The sequence below is a fragment of the Hydra vulgaris genome, chromosome 10, assembly GCF_038396675.1.
Source record: "Hydra vulgaris chromosome 10, alternate assembly HydraT2T_AEP".
In the NCBI taxonomy this organism is placed as follows: domain Eukaryota; kingdom Metazoa; phylum Cnidaria; class Hydrozoa; order Anthoathecata; family Hydridae; genus Hydra; species Hydra vulgaris.
Window position 1 is genome coordinate 1,636,856 of NC_088929.1, and position 18,145 is coordinate 1,655,000.

The following is an 18,145-nucleotide window of genomic DNA, read 5'->3' on the forward strand; positions in this document are numbered from 1 at the left end:
ATATATGTTCGTTGACTAAAAACACATTGAAACAATCTTAAACACCTGCTACCAACAGTAAAGGAGGTGAAAACGTTGAGGTCGGTTTAGTAGAGATAGTATAGGTTTGTTTGATTAATGGACAAAAATATGTGCAAAGATATCACGTTATGCTACCTCGATGTTACGCTACCTCGTGCTAAAGACAAAATGCCTCAAGGATGGATATTTCAGCGGGATAATAACCCAAAGCACATTTCAACCCTTGTGAAAAAATTTTTTCAAGACCAAAAAAATTCAAATAATGGAATGGCGTTTGCAAATTCCTGACTTTATTCCCATTGAACATCTATATAAACTCCTTGATCAACAAACTTCAGGTCGAAAACTAATAAGTAAACATAATTTATTTAAAATTCTGGAAAAAATAAACATTAATATGATTATGAAGCTGGTGGACTCAATGCCTTGCTGCAAAATTTATTGATATAAATTATTTTGGCGATATAAATAAGTTGTTTCGGCAATACAGTAGCGTGAAACCAGACAAGCGCATTGCTTGAGATTTTTCAATCTTTCAAATTTTCACTGGAATGTAAAAAAATTGATATCTTTTGTAACATCAAACAAAAATTTTTTAATATAAATGACATAGTTGGATAGCTTCTTGTGGCTATCACACTGTTTTTGATTTTATGCTAACTAAATCAGCATTATTTTAGAATAAAAATGTGAACTTTTTCTGTGCTACATTACATGAAACAATGGAACTATTTATCAAATTTAAATGTGGTCATGCAGAGTCATGTTGAACAATAGTCTTGCTTGATGCATAATAACCAAAAAATTTAAAATATTAATAAACTTACTGGGTTTATTAAGTTATTGGGCTGCCGTAAATAGAGCAAGATATCTGTAGGTGTTTGTTCACCCTAAGAAATACAAATAAAATTTTATGCAATGAAAATTTAAATAAAAGGTTTTTTCTTTTAAATTTGCCAGTTAAACTTTTCCGTAAGAGTGAGAGATATATCTCGCGATTTCACAAAAATTTTTATGTATTTTTTGAAAAATTTACTCAATATGACGCACAGTAAGCCAGTAGGTGGACAAAATGGTGACATTTTTAGTTGTCTAATCTCTAAAACTTATTTAGTAAAAGTTTTTATATATATTAAGAGAAATTTAATGATATTTCATTTATATTAAATCCCTTAGTTACAGATCTCTGAGCATTTAAATATTGAAATTTGAAAAAAAATTTTTAATTATATAAGTAATTTTGATCAACATTGTATAATATTTCAATTACATCTGTGTTGTCAAAACACCAAATTAGAACGTGTTATTCTAGAGAATTAAGAAATAAAAAAATCATTTTGCTACATAAATTTGTCATAACGTGTAATCTCAGTAAAACTTTAAACATCAAAGATTTAAAAAAATAAATCTTTAAGAAATCATTTTTTGCTGCACCATTACTAATGATTGACACAATTTGTTCTGTTCTCAATTAGTTCCTATCAATTGATTAGAAGTGGAGCCTTGGAGAAAGAATATGTCATTTACCCCACTAGTAATGAAGTCAGGGATGCAAATTTGAAATTTTGTTCTTCAAATATAACAGTAGTGAACTCTTCATCTTCAGTTCCTTTATTTATCAATTCATTTTTTTTAAAGAATCTGTACAGTTTAGTGACCTATTGAAACACTTGATATTGAAAGACAACGCAATAAAAACTTTTACATGTAAGACTGGCTTTTATGGTGCTACTGGCCAAAGCATTTATAAACAAGTTTTAACAAAGCCAGACGTAAACAGATACTTGAGATGTGAAGTACTTTATTTCATTACATGTCTTTATTAATTTATTTTTTATTGTTATTTTACTTCTTTTACTTGACTGGCTTTGAACGATGAAAAGATGCCAATTTGAAAAATTAAAAGTTGTCATCCATAGCAGACTGCAGACACTTAAGATTTGCTTTCAAAAAAGAGTCCAAGGAATCTGTGCTCAAAGAAGCCCAATATATTAATGGTGATTTAGAAAGCATAGGTATGATTTTATTAGAAGTTTGCGTGTCTTCTATTGAAGTGAGTTATGTTGTTGAACTTACAATTATTAATAAGAAGGTTTAAACAATGTTATCTGGTATGTGGTGTCTTTTGAAAAAATATGAAAAGTGGTAATATCCTTAATATAGATTATACTAACAGAGAATTATTATACGGTCTTTCCAGTTTCCGTGCATGGTTTCAATTTTTTCAAGATGACCTTGCTACATTGCATACTAAAAAAAAGCAAAGGTATCTGTGACTAAACAGAAGATTCAGACTGATTTTATCAACAAAATGGGACATGTTGATGATATTCAATTATAAAAGTTATAAAAATTTTTCTGACAAGAAAACTATTATTAGGCAAGGCTGTAATGGTTGTGGTTTTCATGACTGGGCAAAACTTTTAAGACCTTTTGACAAAATTACAGTTTATTCTCCAAATGAATATCCTTTGACAAAATAACACCTCATTCTCCAAATAAATATCTTTTAACAAAATAATACTTCATTATTCGAATGAATATCTAGAATGTATTAAAAATCTGAGCTTTAAGAAAATATTTATTTTTCTAATTATTTTTAATACTTCTTTTTAGAAAAGGGAGTTTTTTAATTCAACTTGTAGAGGCAGAAGGCAATAGATCAAGCCAACAGTCTGCTTAATCTTAGGAGTTTAATATGTTGACACTAGCTAGTATTAGGTTAGGTTTTTTTTAGCTGATTTGATTTAGCTGTTGAGTGCTGTTGTGAGATAAACTTGATATACCCAAGGAAAAGAATATAGGTTTGTGGAGATCATCTTTATTTGAAACTATATGTCCATAATGTACTTACAAAGAAGATTTCATTTCAAAGAAAAATTTGACACCAATAAATCAAATTCAATCTCGAAGAGTTTTGATTTGCAGAGAGTCCCTCTTAGTCTCATCAAAACAAAAATTTGAAGCATTGCATAAAAGCTTTTAAAAAAAAAATACTAAAAAAGTTGTTAAAATACTAAAATGTTGAAAATGAGAAAAACGTTCATTAAGGTGAGAAATTAGGTTATAACCTAAATATATTTTTATTCAAAAACACAATACTATAAAATAAAACATCTTTTTGGAAGCATATTATAATATTTAAATTACTATTTGCGGCATTTCATGTCTGAATAACTAATTTGTGATTTGTGTATGTGTTTTATGACTGTATTTGTGGTTGTGATATGTATGTGACGTGATTGTATGTAAGTGGAGGCAGAACTTTTTTGACACTTCATATAGGTTAAAGTGGCATGGGGTAAATTGCAACTTCTTTGCGCTAATATTCATTAAAATGATAATACTTATCAAATAAATAACGCCGATTGATAAACAGGAATATAAATATAATCCCAAAACGCCTTCAGTAACCCCTCGTTTAGGTAAAAAAAAATTTCAAATAAATATGCTCAAATTTTACAATTAAAATTCAAAGTATTTTTTCGTGTTAAATAAATAGCAATATAAAGTTTAAAACCCCTTCACTTTTTGAACGTTTTACAGTTTTACAAAAAGAGTCAAAAACTAAAATACACTGTTTTAAATTTGTTTTCAACGGTTTCCATTCGCATGAAAGAAATTATTTGTTATGTGCAGTTAAATAAACAGAAGAAAAAATACTTAAAAATAATGTTCTTATATTGGTGTTTAGCATTTTAAAAACTTCGGGTAATCATCGCGGTTGTGGATTTTCTCAAGTTCTCAATCTTTTTGCTAAATTTTATCAGATAAAGCCATTTACAGAAGCTGTAAATGGTGTTTAAACTGATGTTTTGGCAAAACATTTTATAAAGTTTTGTTTTAATATATATAGTTTTTCTTTTTTATGACTCTTATTCAAGTTCCTTGAACTTATGACTTTCAAAAGTCTTGCCCGGCTCACAGGCACAGAATGCTTTTTTCTTTTGCTTTTTTCTTTTTTTCCTTCCCCTTCCATTTTTATTCTCTCCGAATTTCATCAATTTTTAGAAAAATCAAAAAAATAAAAAAGCTGAAAAGCTTCATAGCCATTATATATTGAAATCGTGCGTTTTTATGAATTACATCTCACCAAACAACTTGTAACCAGGGAAGTAGTCGATTATCTTTTAATTTATTAACAAGAAATTATTAATTTTTAACTTTACATTAATAAACATTCGAACGTAAGCAACCTTATAAAAAATATATTTGCTTATCTTGTTTTTTAAAAAAACAAATTTTGACAAAATTACAACGTATTTCAAATATAACTTTTAATATTGATTAACTTTTATCAGCAAATATTTTGAAACATTTATATATTTACAATTTTTATACTTTAGTTTAGTTGATGCACTGAGATAAAGTGAGATTTATCAAACTTTGTTATTGTTTAGCTGATCTGAGATGAAGAGGTATTCTTCCTACTTTATATCTAATATTTGTTTTTTATTCTTCAAAGAAGAAATCAATTAAAAATGATATTTATTTTCAAATAAAAAATTTTTTTAAATCCTTAAAGCTAATTGTGACAGCTGAGAAGTGATTAAGTTGTTGTTTCCTTCTGTTAAACTTTTTAACAGATATTATTATTGAAGAGTTATAAACTATTAAAGAACTTATTGAAGAAAACTATTAATGAAGAATAATCTAAATAGTTTTTAATTTAAAAATAGACTAAATAGTTGAAAAATATTTTTAAAAAAATCACTTTATAATTACCAATCTTTTCATGGTTACCAATATCTTTATGACGGCCGTTTTTTTATGGTAAAAATCTCTTCACGATGATCAACCTTTTCATTATAACTAATCGTTTTAAGATATGTTTATTGTCATGGTAACTAATCACTTCAGGATAATTAATCTTTTTTTGATAACCAATATTCATCCTTATATATCATTTTGTCGTAAACGGTGATGAAAATAATTTTGATTTTGGTGCCGATATCGACACCGTGTTATCAACCATCATATTAAAATATGATGATTAGGCTTTAATTAAAAATTATAAATACCAATATAATAACCAATAGTCATTCAGATAAATGTTTTAGTATTAAACAAAGAAGACTATTTACAGAATAGAATAGTTATTAATAATTATAATTTTGTTAGTTATTTAGGATTTCTAAAAAGACCAAAAGGTCTTCTCACATAGCACGGTGGAATAACATTTAACAAAGAAGTTCACGCCTTCTTCTTTCCAATAATGCGTATATAAGGCCAGACCCGACTTCAAACCACGCCTGCGTTTATGAAGCCTGAAATTTAACCTCTACGCCCCGGCGACCTTTTTTTTTAATTTTATTTAGTTAAATGTTTTCTCTACGTAATTAACTTTTTGATTTGTACTCATAAATAAAGGCATACATTATTTACTAATAATTTGCATTAGTTATAACTTTCACAAGTACTAGTTTTCGTTATTCTATAAGGTTAACTTTTAATAAGATTTATAAGTATTTTAATAAAATCAATTTTTGAAGTTTAATTTCGAATAGTTGAATAGTTGAAAAAATAAGCTATTCAAAGTCAATTTTTCTTGCTTTCAAAAAAGCAAAGTCATCAATGATGCCATTATAGTTAATAAACTTAGCCACGGCAAATTCTATTGACAACATTGACTCTATTGAATTTAATATATATGTTACGTCGAATTTGCGACTTTTCTAAATTTACTCTTTTAAACTAAATATATATGTTAAACTTAATATATATGTTATATTTATATAAATAGTCCATACGTTGACTAACTTATAGCCTGCTGCCGCAAAGGAGTGCACTACATCGACTGAAGATTTGGCATTGGGCAGCTATCTTTTCTTTCATTATTATTATTTCATTATTATTTTTTTCTTCTTTTTTTGATGAAATCAAAAAAAATAAACGAAAAGATTGTTGCTCTATGCCAAACCCTCAGACGATGTAGTGACATTTCTTTGTAGCAACAGGCTATAAGATAATCGATATATAAATACTGTTTAAACATACTTTTAAAACAATTTATTGAAGTTATACTTTTCATACATTCATTAAGAACTATGTTCCACAGACGAGGTCCTTGAAATGAAATTGATTATGATAGAGGTCCTTAAAATGAAATTGATATGAATAGAGCACCTCGTTAAGTATTTATGATTAATTTTTAGAAATCGGTTTTTAAAGGATTTTGGAAGCATGTTATTTTGATATTTAAAAATGAATTACAAGATTTGGAACACGTTTAACTCAGACATTAAGAGCTTTAACTTCCCGGAGTAACGGTTTGAAGTGGGCATATCTATGCACATAACATAAAATTCTACTTGCTTGTTTTTGTTTAACATATATTTTTTTCAATGCTGAACGGCAAGTACTTGCCCAAGTAATATTACAATAGCTTATGTAGCTATGGATAAAAGAGTAATATAAATCTATTAAACATTTTTTACTTAGTAGGTGTTTTGTTTTATGCATAATGCCTATAGTTTTAGAAATTTTGTTTTCAACTAGCGTAATATGAATTTTTCCAATTGAGATGTTCATCAAATATTATTCCTAAAACTTTAAGTGATGAAACTCTGTTTACTATATTGTTATTTATTAATAGCTGAGGAAGTCGAGGCAAGTCATCGGATTTAGGTTGGTGATGAAATAAAATGTACTTAGTTTTACTGATATTCAAAGAGAGTTTGTTTGATTTAAACCAGACATTAAGGTTCTCCAGCTCACGATTTACGGTAAAGAAAATCATTTTTATATTAGAATGAGTATAAAAAAGATTAGTTTTATCAGCAAAAGGAACAAAATTAAGCATGTTTGAAGATAGATAGATATCATTTACGTAAACCAGAAATAGTAAAGGTCCAAGAATAGAGCCTTGAGGAACTCCGCAGCTTATTGTTTCTAACTATGTACACGTTGAATCATAAGATACTCCTTGTTTTCTATTTTTAAGGTAACTTTGTAGCCATTTTAAGTTGCTAATTATTACTCCATATGTTTCTAGTTTGTACAAGATAGTTTTATGATCAACAGTGTCAAAAAATTTTGACAAGTAGATGAACATGCCGGGAGTATAACTATTTTTAGCAAACCCATCCAGAATTTGACTAGTTGAATCAGTAACTGCATGAAGTGTTGAATGCCCTTTTCGGAAACTAAACTGTTTGCTGAATAAGATATTATGTTTTTCAAGATAACTATAAAGTCTGTTATACATAATACGCTCAAGCAACTTCGAAAAACAAGAAAGAATAGATACAGTTCTGTTGTTAGATGGTATAAAATCGTCGCCATTTTTGTATACTCTTGCTATTTTTAATTGACAAGGAAAAATACCAGTTGTTATTGAAAGATTTAAGATAAACAAAAGAGGTAGTTTAATAACATCAAAAACAGCTTTTAGAACATTAACACTAATATCGTCAAACCCGGCACTTTTATTTTTTTTGGCGCATTAAAGGATGCCTGAAGTTCATTTAGAGACAGTTCCGGCTCATCCATTACATAGTGAGTTTTTTAAAAATAGGATTGGAAATGTTTTATTTCCAGGAGTTATATCTGCTACTAATTTTTTTCTTATGTTTATAAAAAAATTGTTGAAGTTTTCAGCTATGTCTTTCTTATCAAATATTTGTTTGTTCAAGTTTAGCTTTAATCTATTTAGAATAGTGGTGTTTTTTTGTAATTGTTTTTTCCCTGTAACTTCTTTAATTACTTCCCATGTCTTTTTACTATTTCCTATTGAATGTTCTAAGAGGTTAGAATAATAACTTTTTTGTATTTGTTTTTTTATTCTTTCAAAACAATTTTTATACTTTTTGCACCATTAGCATCATTGTACTCAGTTAAAAGATTCCAATAAATTTTTGTTAATAATTCTCAAAATTTTATAATAGATTGATTGTTTATTTATATTGGTTATAAATTTCTAACATATGTCTTACATATGTTGCAAAGAAATTTTTAGATTCAGGAATTAAAGAGTAAATTGTATGAAAATTTGGAACACGATCACTGATATCAGTTTTTAATATTCCACTTTTGATTTGGCAAGTCATGGCAATATTAGTGATAGCATTATCAATAATTGAAAAAGTATTGCGTGTCACGCGCATTGGTTTGTTAATTACGGGTTTTAAACTGTTCTGAAGTAGAGTATTTACCAGCCGTTTAGCGTGGGAATCATTATTTATTTTTTGAATATCTATGTTAAAATCACTAAGTAAATGTGTTTTTTAATGATTTTTGGCAATATGTGTTTAAGTGTTTTTTATGTGTTATGTTATTATGTATCATGTGTTTAAGTTTTTTCAAATGCTTCAAAATTACTTTTAGGTGGTCTGTTAAGAGAAGTTGTAGTTTAAGTTTTTTAAAGTTATTTTTAGGGAATCAAAATTCTTACTCATTCTCCTGATGTTCAAGTTTGATAATGAAAAATTGGATAATGAAGAGTTAATATAACTTGAGGCATCACTTATATTAAAATAAACAGTATCTATTGAAAAGTTATTAAAAAAATTCACGTCAGGGTCAAAGTTATTTGTCAAAAGTATCGTGTTTTCTCTAGTAGATATGTCAAAAACATTATAAATATTACTTTCCGCCATTTAAAAAAAATATATATATATATTTATATGTATACCATTAAATATTCATTTAAAACATACATAACTTTTTAATTTTGATTTGATTTATTATTACTTAATTTAAGTAAAGAGTTTTTTGAAGAAATAGTTTTATCATATCTAAGATAAACATTTTCACCATTGGATCGCCTTTTATTCACTTCCGCCAATAAATTTTTTCTTATATCCATAGTTTCACGAGAAAAATCTTCGTTCACATACACGTTAGTTCCTTAAAGCTTATATGATTCTTTCAGAATTTTAATCTTGTCTTTATACCTCAGCAAATTAATAACAATTGTTCTAGAGCGTCCATTTTTTTTTAATCCCGTTCGATGAGCCCGCTCTACATCTATTCCAGTTAATTTATTTGCATAAAAATTTTTCTTCTATCTTATTCTAGCTTTCTTTTTCAGTTTCCATCAACTCTCAGATGTTTCCAACAACCCATCAACCCTCAGATGTTTCCAACAACCCATCAACTCTCAGATGTTTCCAACAACCCATCAACCCTCAGATGTTTCCAACAACCCATCAACTCTCAGATGTTTCCAACAACCCATCAACTCTCAGATGTTTCCAACAACCCATCAACTCTCAGATGTTTCCAACAACCCATCAACCCTCAGATGTTTCCAACAACCCATCAACTCTCAGATGTTTCCAACAACCCATCAACCCTCAGATGTTTCCAACAACCCATCAACTCTCAGATGTTTCCAACAACCCATCAACTCTCAGATGTTTCCAACAACCCATCAACTCTCAGATGTTTCCAACAACCCATCAACCCTCAGATGTTTCCAACAACCCATCAACTCTCAGATGTTTCCAACAACCCATCAACTCTCAGATGTTTCCAACAACTCATCAACTCTCAGATGTTTCCAACAACCCATCAACCCTCAGATGTTTCCAACAACCCATCAACCCTCAGATGTTTCCAACAACCCATCAACTCTCAGATGTTTCCAACAACCCATCAACTCTCAGATGTTTCCAACAACCCATCAACTCTCAGATGTTTCCAACAACCCATCAACCCTCAGATGTTTCCAACAACCCATCAACTCTCAGATGTTTCCAACAACCCATCAACCCTCAGATGTTTCCAACAACTCATCAACTCTCAGATGTTTCCAACAACCCATCAACTCTCAGATGTTTCCAACAACCCATCAACCCTCAGATGTTTCCAACAACCCATCAACTCTCAGATGTTTCCAACAACCCATCAACTCTCAGATGTTTCCAACAACCCATCAACCCTCAGATGTTTCCAACAACCCATCAACCCTCAGATGTTTCCAACAACCCATCAACCCTCAGATGTTTCCAACAACTCATCAACTCTCAGATGTTTCCAACAACCCATCAACTCTCAGATGTTTCCAACAACCCATCAACCCTCAGATGTTTCCAACAACCCATCAACCCTCAGATGTTTCCAACAACCCATCAACCCTCAGATGTTTCCAACAACCCATCAACCCTCAGATGTTTCCAACAACCCATCAACCCTCAGATGTTTCCAACAACCCATCAACCCTCAGATGTTTCCAACAACCCATCAACTCTTAGATGTTTCCAACAACCCATCAACCCTCAGATGTTTCCAACAACCCATCAACTCTCAGATGTTTCCAACAACCCATCAACTCTCAGATGTTTCCAACAACCCATCAACTCTCAGATGTTTCCAACAACTCATCAACTCTCAGATGTTTCCAACAACCCATCAACTCTCAGATGTTTCCAACAACCCTTCAACCCTCAGATGTTTCCAACAACCCATCAACTCTCAGATGTTTCCAACAACCCATCAACTCTCAGATGTTTCCAACAACCCATCAACTCTCAGATGTTTCCAACAACCCATCAACCCTCAGATGTTTCCAACAACCCATCAACTCTCAGATGTTTCCAACAACCCATCAACCCTCAGATGTTTCCAACAACTCATCAACTCTCAGATGTTTCCAACAACCCATCAACTCTCAGATGTTTCCAACAACTCATCAACTCTCAGATGTTTCCAACAACCCATCAACTCTCAGATGTTTCCAACAACCCATCAACTCTCAGATGTTTCCAACAACCCATCAACTCTCAGATGTTTCCAACAACCCATCAACTCTCAGATGTTTCCAACAACCCATCAACTCTCAGATGTTTCCAACAACCCATCAACTCTCAGATGTTTCCAACAACCCATCAACTCTCAGATGTTTCCAACAACCCATCAACTCTCAGATGTTTCCAACAACCCATCAACTGATGTTTTCAACTCAACATCAACTGATGTTTTCAACTCAACATCAACTGATGTTTTTTTCTGGATCTATCTTCAGATATTCTTTGTTTTTCGTTGATATTTTCACTAAATGTTTCTTTTCTTGATTTTTCGTTGATACTGGCAATTTTTTTATCAAACAGCTCTTTGTAGAAGTTCAAGCTCAACTTAATATCTTTTACATCAATAACTAACAACTTTATTTCGTTAGAATTATTATTAACTTTTTGTTCAACTTTTTCTATTCTTTTATTGAATACCTTGGTATTTGCACTTAAAATGTCGATAACAATTTGTTCTTGCTGATTCAATATAATCGCCATCATATCATTTTTATATTATGAATACATTGCTGCAGTTTCCTTTTTATATTCTAAAAACATTTCTTTGAGCGTTTTTTGAGTTTCAACAATTAAACTACCATATTTATCAAATTTTCCCGTTTTTATTTATTTTTTTCCCTTTTTTTTGTAAATAAATATATGTTATTATAAAAATTTATTTAAAGATTAATTTTTTTTCATCCGTTAAAAAAACAAACAAACATGTCAGCTTACTTCGAACAGACTTTTTTAAAGAACTGAAAAAAATAATTGCAAAAATTGTAATAACACTATTAATAATAACCCTGACTATTCAAGGATATTTTTTATTTATTTTATTTATTTAAACAAGAATAAATATCAAAAATTGTTAAACACAGAGTTCATATACAAGAAAAAAATGAATTAAAAATTAAACATTAAAAGTTGAGTTTGCGAACATAAAAAAAAAAAAAGGAAATTATAACTAAAAAATATGAAAATATGACAAAGATTCCGTAACTCAATGTGAAAGTATAAAAAGAAAAAGAAAATTTATTAAAAAACTAAGGTCATTGACATATATTCAATGGAATTAACTTCTTATAAATTACTTAGAAAAAGTTGAGATTACAAGCACCCCAACCACCAAAGATGAGATTAAAAACACCCCAGCCACAATAAACACCCAAAAAATTGATATATATATATATATATATATATATATATATATATATATATATATATATATATATATATATTAATATACACATGCATATATATATATATATATATATATATATATATATATATATATATATATATATATATATATATATATATATATATATATATATATAATTTTAATAAAGTTTTAAAATTCACGAATTTTCTTTTGCATTTTTCTCAGAAACATGTTCCTGAATATTTTATCTAAAAGTTTGCTTAAAACTCTATTATTCTGCTATTTATTAAAATTTCAAGATTTTTTTTATTTTGTAGAATTTCCTTTCCTCCATTTAGATCTAATAATAAATAAGAAATCGCGCCTTTTAAAACTGTGTGCTTTTACGCATCGTGTACTTTATTTATAGTTGACGTAATAATTAATAGTTTTTAAGAACTTATAATAGTTAACATTTTTTATTATATTATTTTTGGTTTACATACCTTATTATTGTAGGTAGATATTTTTTTTTGAAAAAAACATTTTTTTGTTAAATAGGCATTTACGTAAATTTATAACACTAATATACATCATCCAAAAGCGTTTAATCCAAACTCTTGTTAATTTATGCATTTGCATAAGTGTTTGTTAATTTATGAAAATGCATAAGTGTTTAATTATTTATTCCAATGCGCGGCTATTTGAGAGAACTTCAAACTTTTTAAAATTTGTTTTTATGTAAATAAAAATGGAATTTTTTAGACTTAAACACAAGAACGACATTCGTCATTTGTTAGAAGTGAAAAACGCCCAGCCACGACAACGTCAAGGTAGCGTCGGATCTGATGGAAGTGATGCAAGTGACCTTTCAACACAATCTATGCCACAATACAGTAGTTACAGGTATTATTTCCAGTTTTACATACCTAGAATATTAATTTAAATGACTTTTTTTCTAGATATTCTGCAAACATAGCTTTTTATATTGAAATACTAAAATGGCACTATCAATTACATTTATAACAATAAAACAGTTTATTTACTCTACTTAAAATAATTTGAACTTAACTTGATAAAAAAATTGAGATGGATTTAGTCTGATTAACAATTTAAAAGAAATTTCTTAAATAGTGTCTAATATATTTTATAATTACTGATGTCTAATTAGCACAACTTAATTGGATCGACGGATTTTATGTTGTTGGGCCAACGAAGCGTTATAATTAGCCGCATGTTGGCATTGCGTTAGCATATGATTGGCTGCTCATCTGGCAATCTTAAACATTGTGCATATTTCTCTAGATTAGCGTTATATGAAGCCAAATAGTAGTGTTAAACTAGGTCAATGTTAGTGCCGTGCACATTTCATTAGGTTAACGTTACATAGCATTTATTTGTTTAATTGAGGAATTTATACTCCAAAACATTTACGTGATATCTTATCCATCGAAATTTAATAAAAGGTTATAAAAGACTAAAGTCCTTTAAGAGCCTTGTTGTTAACATCATTGGGTTCAACTATAGTGAGAGTGTTTGAAGAACAAAGATATGAAAGATAAAAGACAAAAAACAAACAGTTAAAAAGATAGGCTAACACTAAGCTAAAAGTCTTACTAATAAAGTTTTACATCTCTAAGTATTTTTAATCAGTAATTTTATTAATAATAAACCAATTGCTAAAATAATATTTTTATAATACTCAATGGTGGTTCAAGGTTATTTTTTATAATAAATTTATAAGAACCTAATGTTAGATTTACCCTTGATTTTAACATTGTTAAAAAGTCTCTATAGCCGAACTCTTAAGAAAAAATAAAAAAATAGCGTTAAACAAAACTTTTTTGCGTGTTTGTATTTTTTTCCCCTTATTTGCTCCAAGAAATCCCAACGGTCTTATCATAGAGCACAGCCCAATAATATTTACCCGGAAAGTTTAGGCTTTTTTTTATTTTTATTTTTTTATTAGTGATGCATATATGGCCAGAGCCGGCCTTAAATCACAAACCTCCAATTCTGAAGTCAGAACTCTAACCACTACTCCACGAATGCTATTTTATCATACTAAAAATGCTATTTAAGCAATCTCTGCAATGATAAGAAGACGGTTGTTCTTAGGTTTTTCTAGTAAAAAAGGCTAAACGAAACAATTAAAATCAGATAATCAAACAATTAAAATAATTGTATTGATAGATATTAGAAATCTAACATATAATAGCCTATTTGACTAAATAAGAACGGTTGACTTTTTAATGAAAAATTAGATGTCACTTTGGTAATTTTGTTGAAATAAAATCTTACTCTGCAAGAGGATTTTCACTTTGAATAGTGTAATCAGTGGGTGTAATTGTACAAACTTCTCATAACAACAAGGAACCGGAAGCTAATATTTTACCCTGTTTTTGCAAAGATTAATAAGCACTAATGTTAATACAAATTTATTGACGGAATAAATTAACCAATTAAGTTTAACTAGTCATCATGATATTGTCAATTTCAAATTTATTGACGGAATAAATTAACACATTTATTGACGGAATAAATTAACTAATTAAGTTTTACAAGTCATCATAACATTGTCATTTCAAATATCAATATCAAAATTTGATATCGAAAACTGACGTCAACTTCTTAGGAAAGAAATATAATCTGAAATAAAACTTATTAAGTATATATATAAATAAGAATAAGAATAAAATTAGAATAAAAACTTATTAAGAAAGAGATATAATCTGTATTTAAATAAATTGTAATTAAATATTGTACAACATTTAACAATTATGTTTAAACAACGTTTGCAACTTGTTAATTAAATCGTTGTTCATTAAATCGTAAAATAAAGTGTTTTTTTTTTTTTAATCTTAATATTTCGATTTATTAATATTAAGTATTTTTAAAAAAAAATTTTAATTTTTTTTTAAAAATACTTAATATTAATAAATCGAAATATAAAAAAAAAAAAAAAGGAAAAATGATTTGCAATCCCAGAGATAAAACTCAAGCAATCCCGGCCAAACATAGACTATACATCTTTATTAAATGTATAAATAAACTAAATACGTAAAATAAAATAATTCATATAGAAATAGTAAACATAGCTGATTAAGTGTAAATAAACATTTCTTTAACCTAACTATTTTGGTAGTTAAAATATAAAGTCAATTTGCAGACCTAAATAGAACACAAAATGTGTATACCCATTTAGTGAGTATACATGTGTATACATATCCATTTAGTGTTCAAAATACCAGTTTTTATGAGGGAGCGCGCAGTGCTAAGCTTGTTAAAATCCAAAAAGATTTTCACTGCGCATTCTTATGTAAAAACAGAACAGCTGGTAACCCTATACATAAGCATTAAAAAACACACAAATAAACTTAATACACAAATAAAATAATTCAAATGGAAACAATAAGAATGGTTAATTAAGGGTAATTAACAATTTCTTTTACTTAACTATTATTAGCATTAAAATATATTTTCATTGCCCAACATAGCTTTGATTACTTAAGCTTTAAATTTGTTTTAGTTTTAAGTTTATTTTTATTGTATAACCATACTTTACGTGACAACTATTATCCCGTTGAATTTATAATCTATAAACAAAGCAAATAATCAGTTGAATGAGCGTTCGACACAGTAAAAGTATGTTTAGAAAAATTTCTAATAGCACAGTGGTTTTAAATCTTTTTTTTATCGAATTAAAAACTCCTAATTTTCATATTTATTTTTATATTTTAGTTTTGTTACAATTTTCATGTATTAGTACTTAAAGAAAAAGGTTTTCATATGATTAGATCGATGCCTGAATTAGTATTCAAATTTCCAACCTGAATAACATTCATTTCTATTTACATTTTTTTAAATTATGTTGTTCCTTTTTTTTTTGGAAACTCGTATTCTAATTAATAAAAAATAAAAATGTCTGGCTTTTTCCTCTGTGTATCCAGGCATTTTTCAGTGTATGAGTTATAACTGATTTTTAAATAAATAAAGTTTTTGATAAATTAGGTTCAATTCAATATAAAATATTTTAATCAGAATGAGAAAAATGCTAAAAATTTTTTAAAATAAGCATTGTAATATAAAATTACTTATTTGTTTTATTTTTTATGTCTAATACAAAATCCTAATGCGAAATGCAAAACCTTACATGGTTAGTTTTTTTTTATCTGTGGGAGTGTGCAATACATTAGTCTAACAAATGTATTTAGATGTGTTTGTGACCCATATAAAATAGTTTTGTTTTACAATGCTTATGTTAAGGATTAACCAAAGTACAATATTTCAAAAACAATATTTCACAAATTTTTATGCTATTATGCTATATGTGGTATTACTAAAAAATTTCACAATATTTCAGTAATACCACATAAAAATGTGAGTATAGGTTACAAGCAGTTGCCTGAATTTTTTTTATGTGGAAGAAAAGTTATTTGTTATATATAACAAATCATTGTTTAAATATCTTAGAATTAAATTTGTTTATATAGACTATTAGTAAAATATTTGTGATTAAAGGAAAATATATTAAAAAGAAATCAAGGTAAATAAAATTATTTTTAAATTTTAACATCAAAATTTTTTTTTTTTAAATTACATTGAATTTTTGAAAATATTTAAGTTTAAGATTATGCAAAGTAGACATAGCACAGTAGTTTTTAGAACTTTAAGTTTGTAAGGTAAAGTTAAAAGTTCAGAACTTTAAGGTTTCTAATTTTGCTTTAAGTTATGGAAAAATAAGTAGGTTGGTTACTGATTTGGTTATCGGTCATAAATGCTTATAGGTTTTATAGTTCAGATTTTAATAGAACATATGGTTGTTACAGATTATTTGATTTATTTATATACAATGTAAATATCATATATTATCATGGTAAATATCATACGTTACCATTACCTTGGTAATTGATTAAGTAATGATACATTATTGTATCATTTTATATATATATATATATATATATATATATATATATATATATATATATATATATATATATATGAAGAATATATATATATATATATATATATATATATATATATATATATATATATATATATATATATATATATATTATATATATATATATATATATATATATATATATATATATATATATATATTTATTTATTTATTTATTTATACACACATATTAGGGTGTCCCAAAAAAACAACTTTTTCACAAAACCAAAAGGTTCAAAACGTATCTTGCTTATATACCTTAAAAAAAAGAAAAAAGCAAAACTTTAGGTCTCCAAACCTTCAGGAAGTGTTAGGTGTAGATTTCCATTTTTTTTCAAAATATTTTATATTTTAATAAATATAAAAAAACCGAAGAAGAAAACAATTTATTTTGCTTCAAAATATTTATTTTTTTATTTTAAATAAATTTACATCTAATCAAAAATAATTTATACTAAGGAGTTATGCTGTTCAAATCGCTCTTTTTCATCCTTTTATCCACTTTTTTTCCATTCTCTTTAGCAACCACCATGATGTTTTGTCTCTGACTTTCAATATGACTGTCTGCTAGAAAATCTTGCAGAAGACAAATATTTCTTTCAGAGCAGTCATTTGTGCACTGAATATTTGAAACAAAATCTCTAAAAAACTTGAAGCTGGGTCAAAAATCAAAAACAATATATCTTGTATATTAAGATCAAGTATGAAAAAAATATACCAGCTGTTTTTCCCAACAAACTCGTGCAAATGATATGGATAGTAAATAAGTTTCTGCATCATTCAGAATTTCTCTTCAGTTACACCTGGATCTGCTAGTGATACAATAACAACATCTTTAGCCAAGTACCATATATGTCTAAGAAAAGAATTTTTGAGACTTTTACCTAATATTTCGTCTTCTTCCTCTATGCATTCTGCTACTTTAATTACTTTTAGATCATTAGATAGTGCCTGGATTATTATAGATGATTTCAGAAACCAAGGAATATAAAATATTGCTACAAAGGATGCAATTTTGTTGACATCTTTTATTTCATTCACTGATATAAATTTAAGTTTTTTACGAGTTAGTTGAAGCATCAATAAATATATCCCATTTGCCATAAATCTAGGCTCATGACAAGCAGGGGGTTGATGAAGATAGAAATTTGGTACTTCATTACCCAAATAGAAAGAACCAAGTTCACATAATCTTATATAGTCTGTTCTGATCTTGGGAAAAAAATTCAGGGTAATGGTGTTTCCTAAGTATTCCTTAGCCTCTTGCACAATCTGCTACAATTAAAA

The 18,145-nt window shown here is 27.8% G+C and overlaps 1 protein-coding gene across 6 annotated transcripts in view; it reads left to right on the forward strand.

The window, feature by feature from the left end:
• LOC105849952 (CAP-Gly domain-containing linker protein 1) overlaps positions 1–18,145 on the forward strand; it is a 129,499-nt gene that overhangs the window by 17,213 nt on the left and 94,141 nt on the right. For 3 of the 6 annotated variants that reach the window (XM_065807049.1, XM_065807047.1, XM_065807048.1), the window contains exons 2-3: positions 4,368–4,439; positions 12,661–12,801. In XM_065807049.1, coding sequence (XP_065663121.1) covers positions 4,432–4,439; positions 12,661–12,801 — 149 coding nt within the window. In that variant the 5' untranslated portion in view covers positions 4,368–4,431. Of the gene's footprint in view, positions 1–4,367; positions 4,440–12,660; positions 12,802–15,378; positions 15,541–16,344; positions 16,442–18,145 lie in introns of those variants that run through there. The other 3 variants (XM_065807052.1, XM_065807050.1, XM_065807051.1) reach the window with 2 other exon arrangements.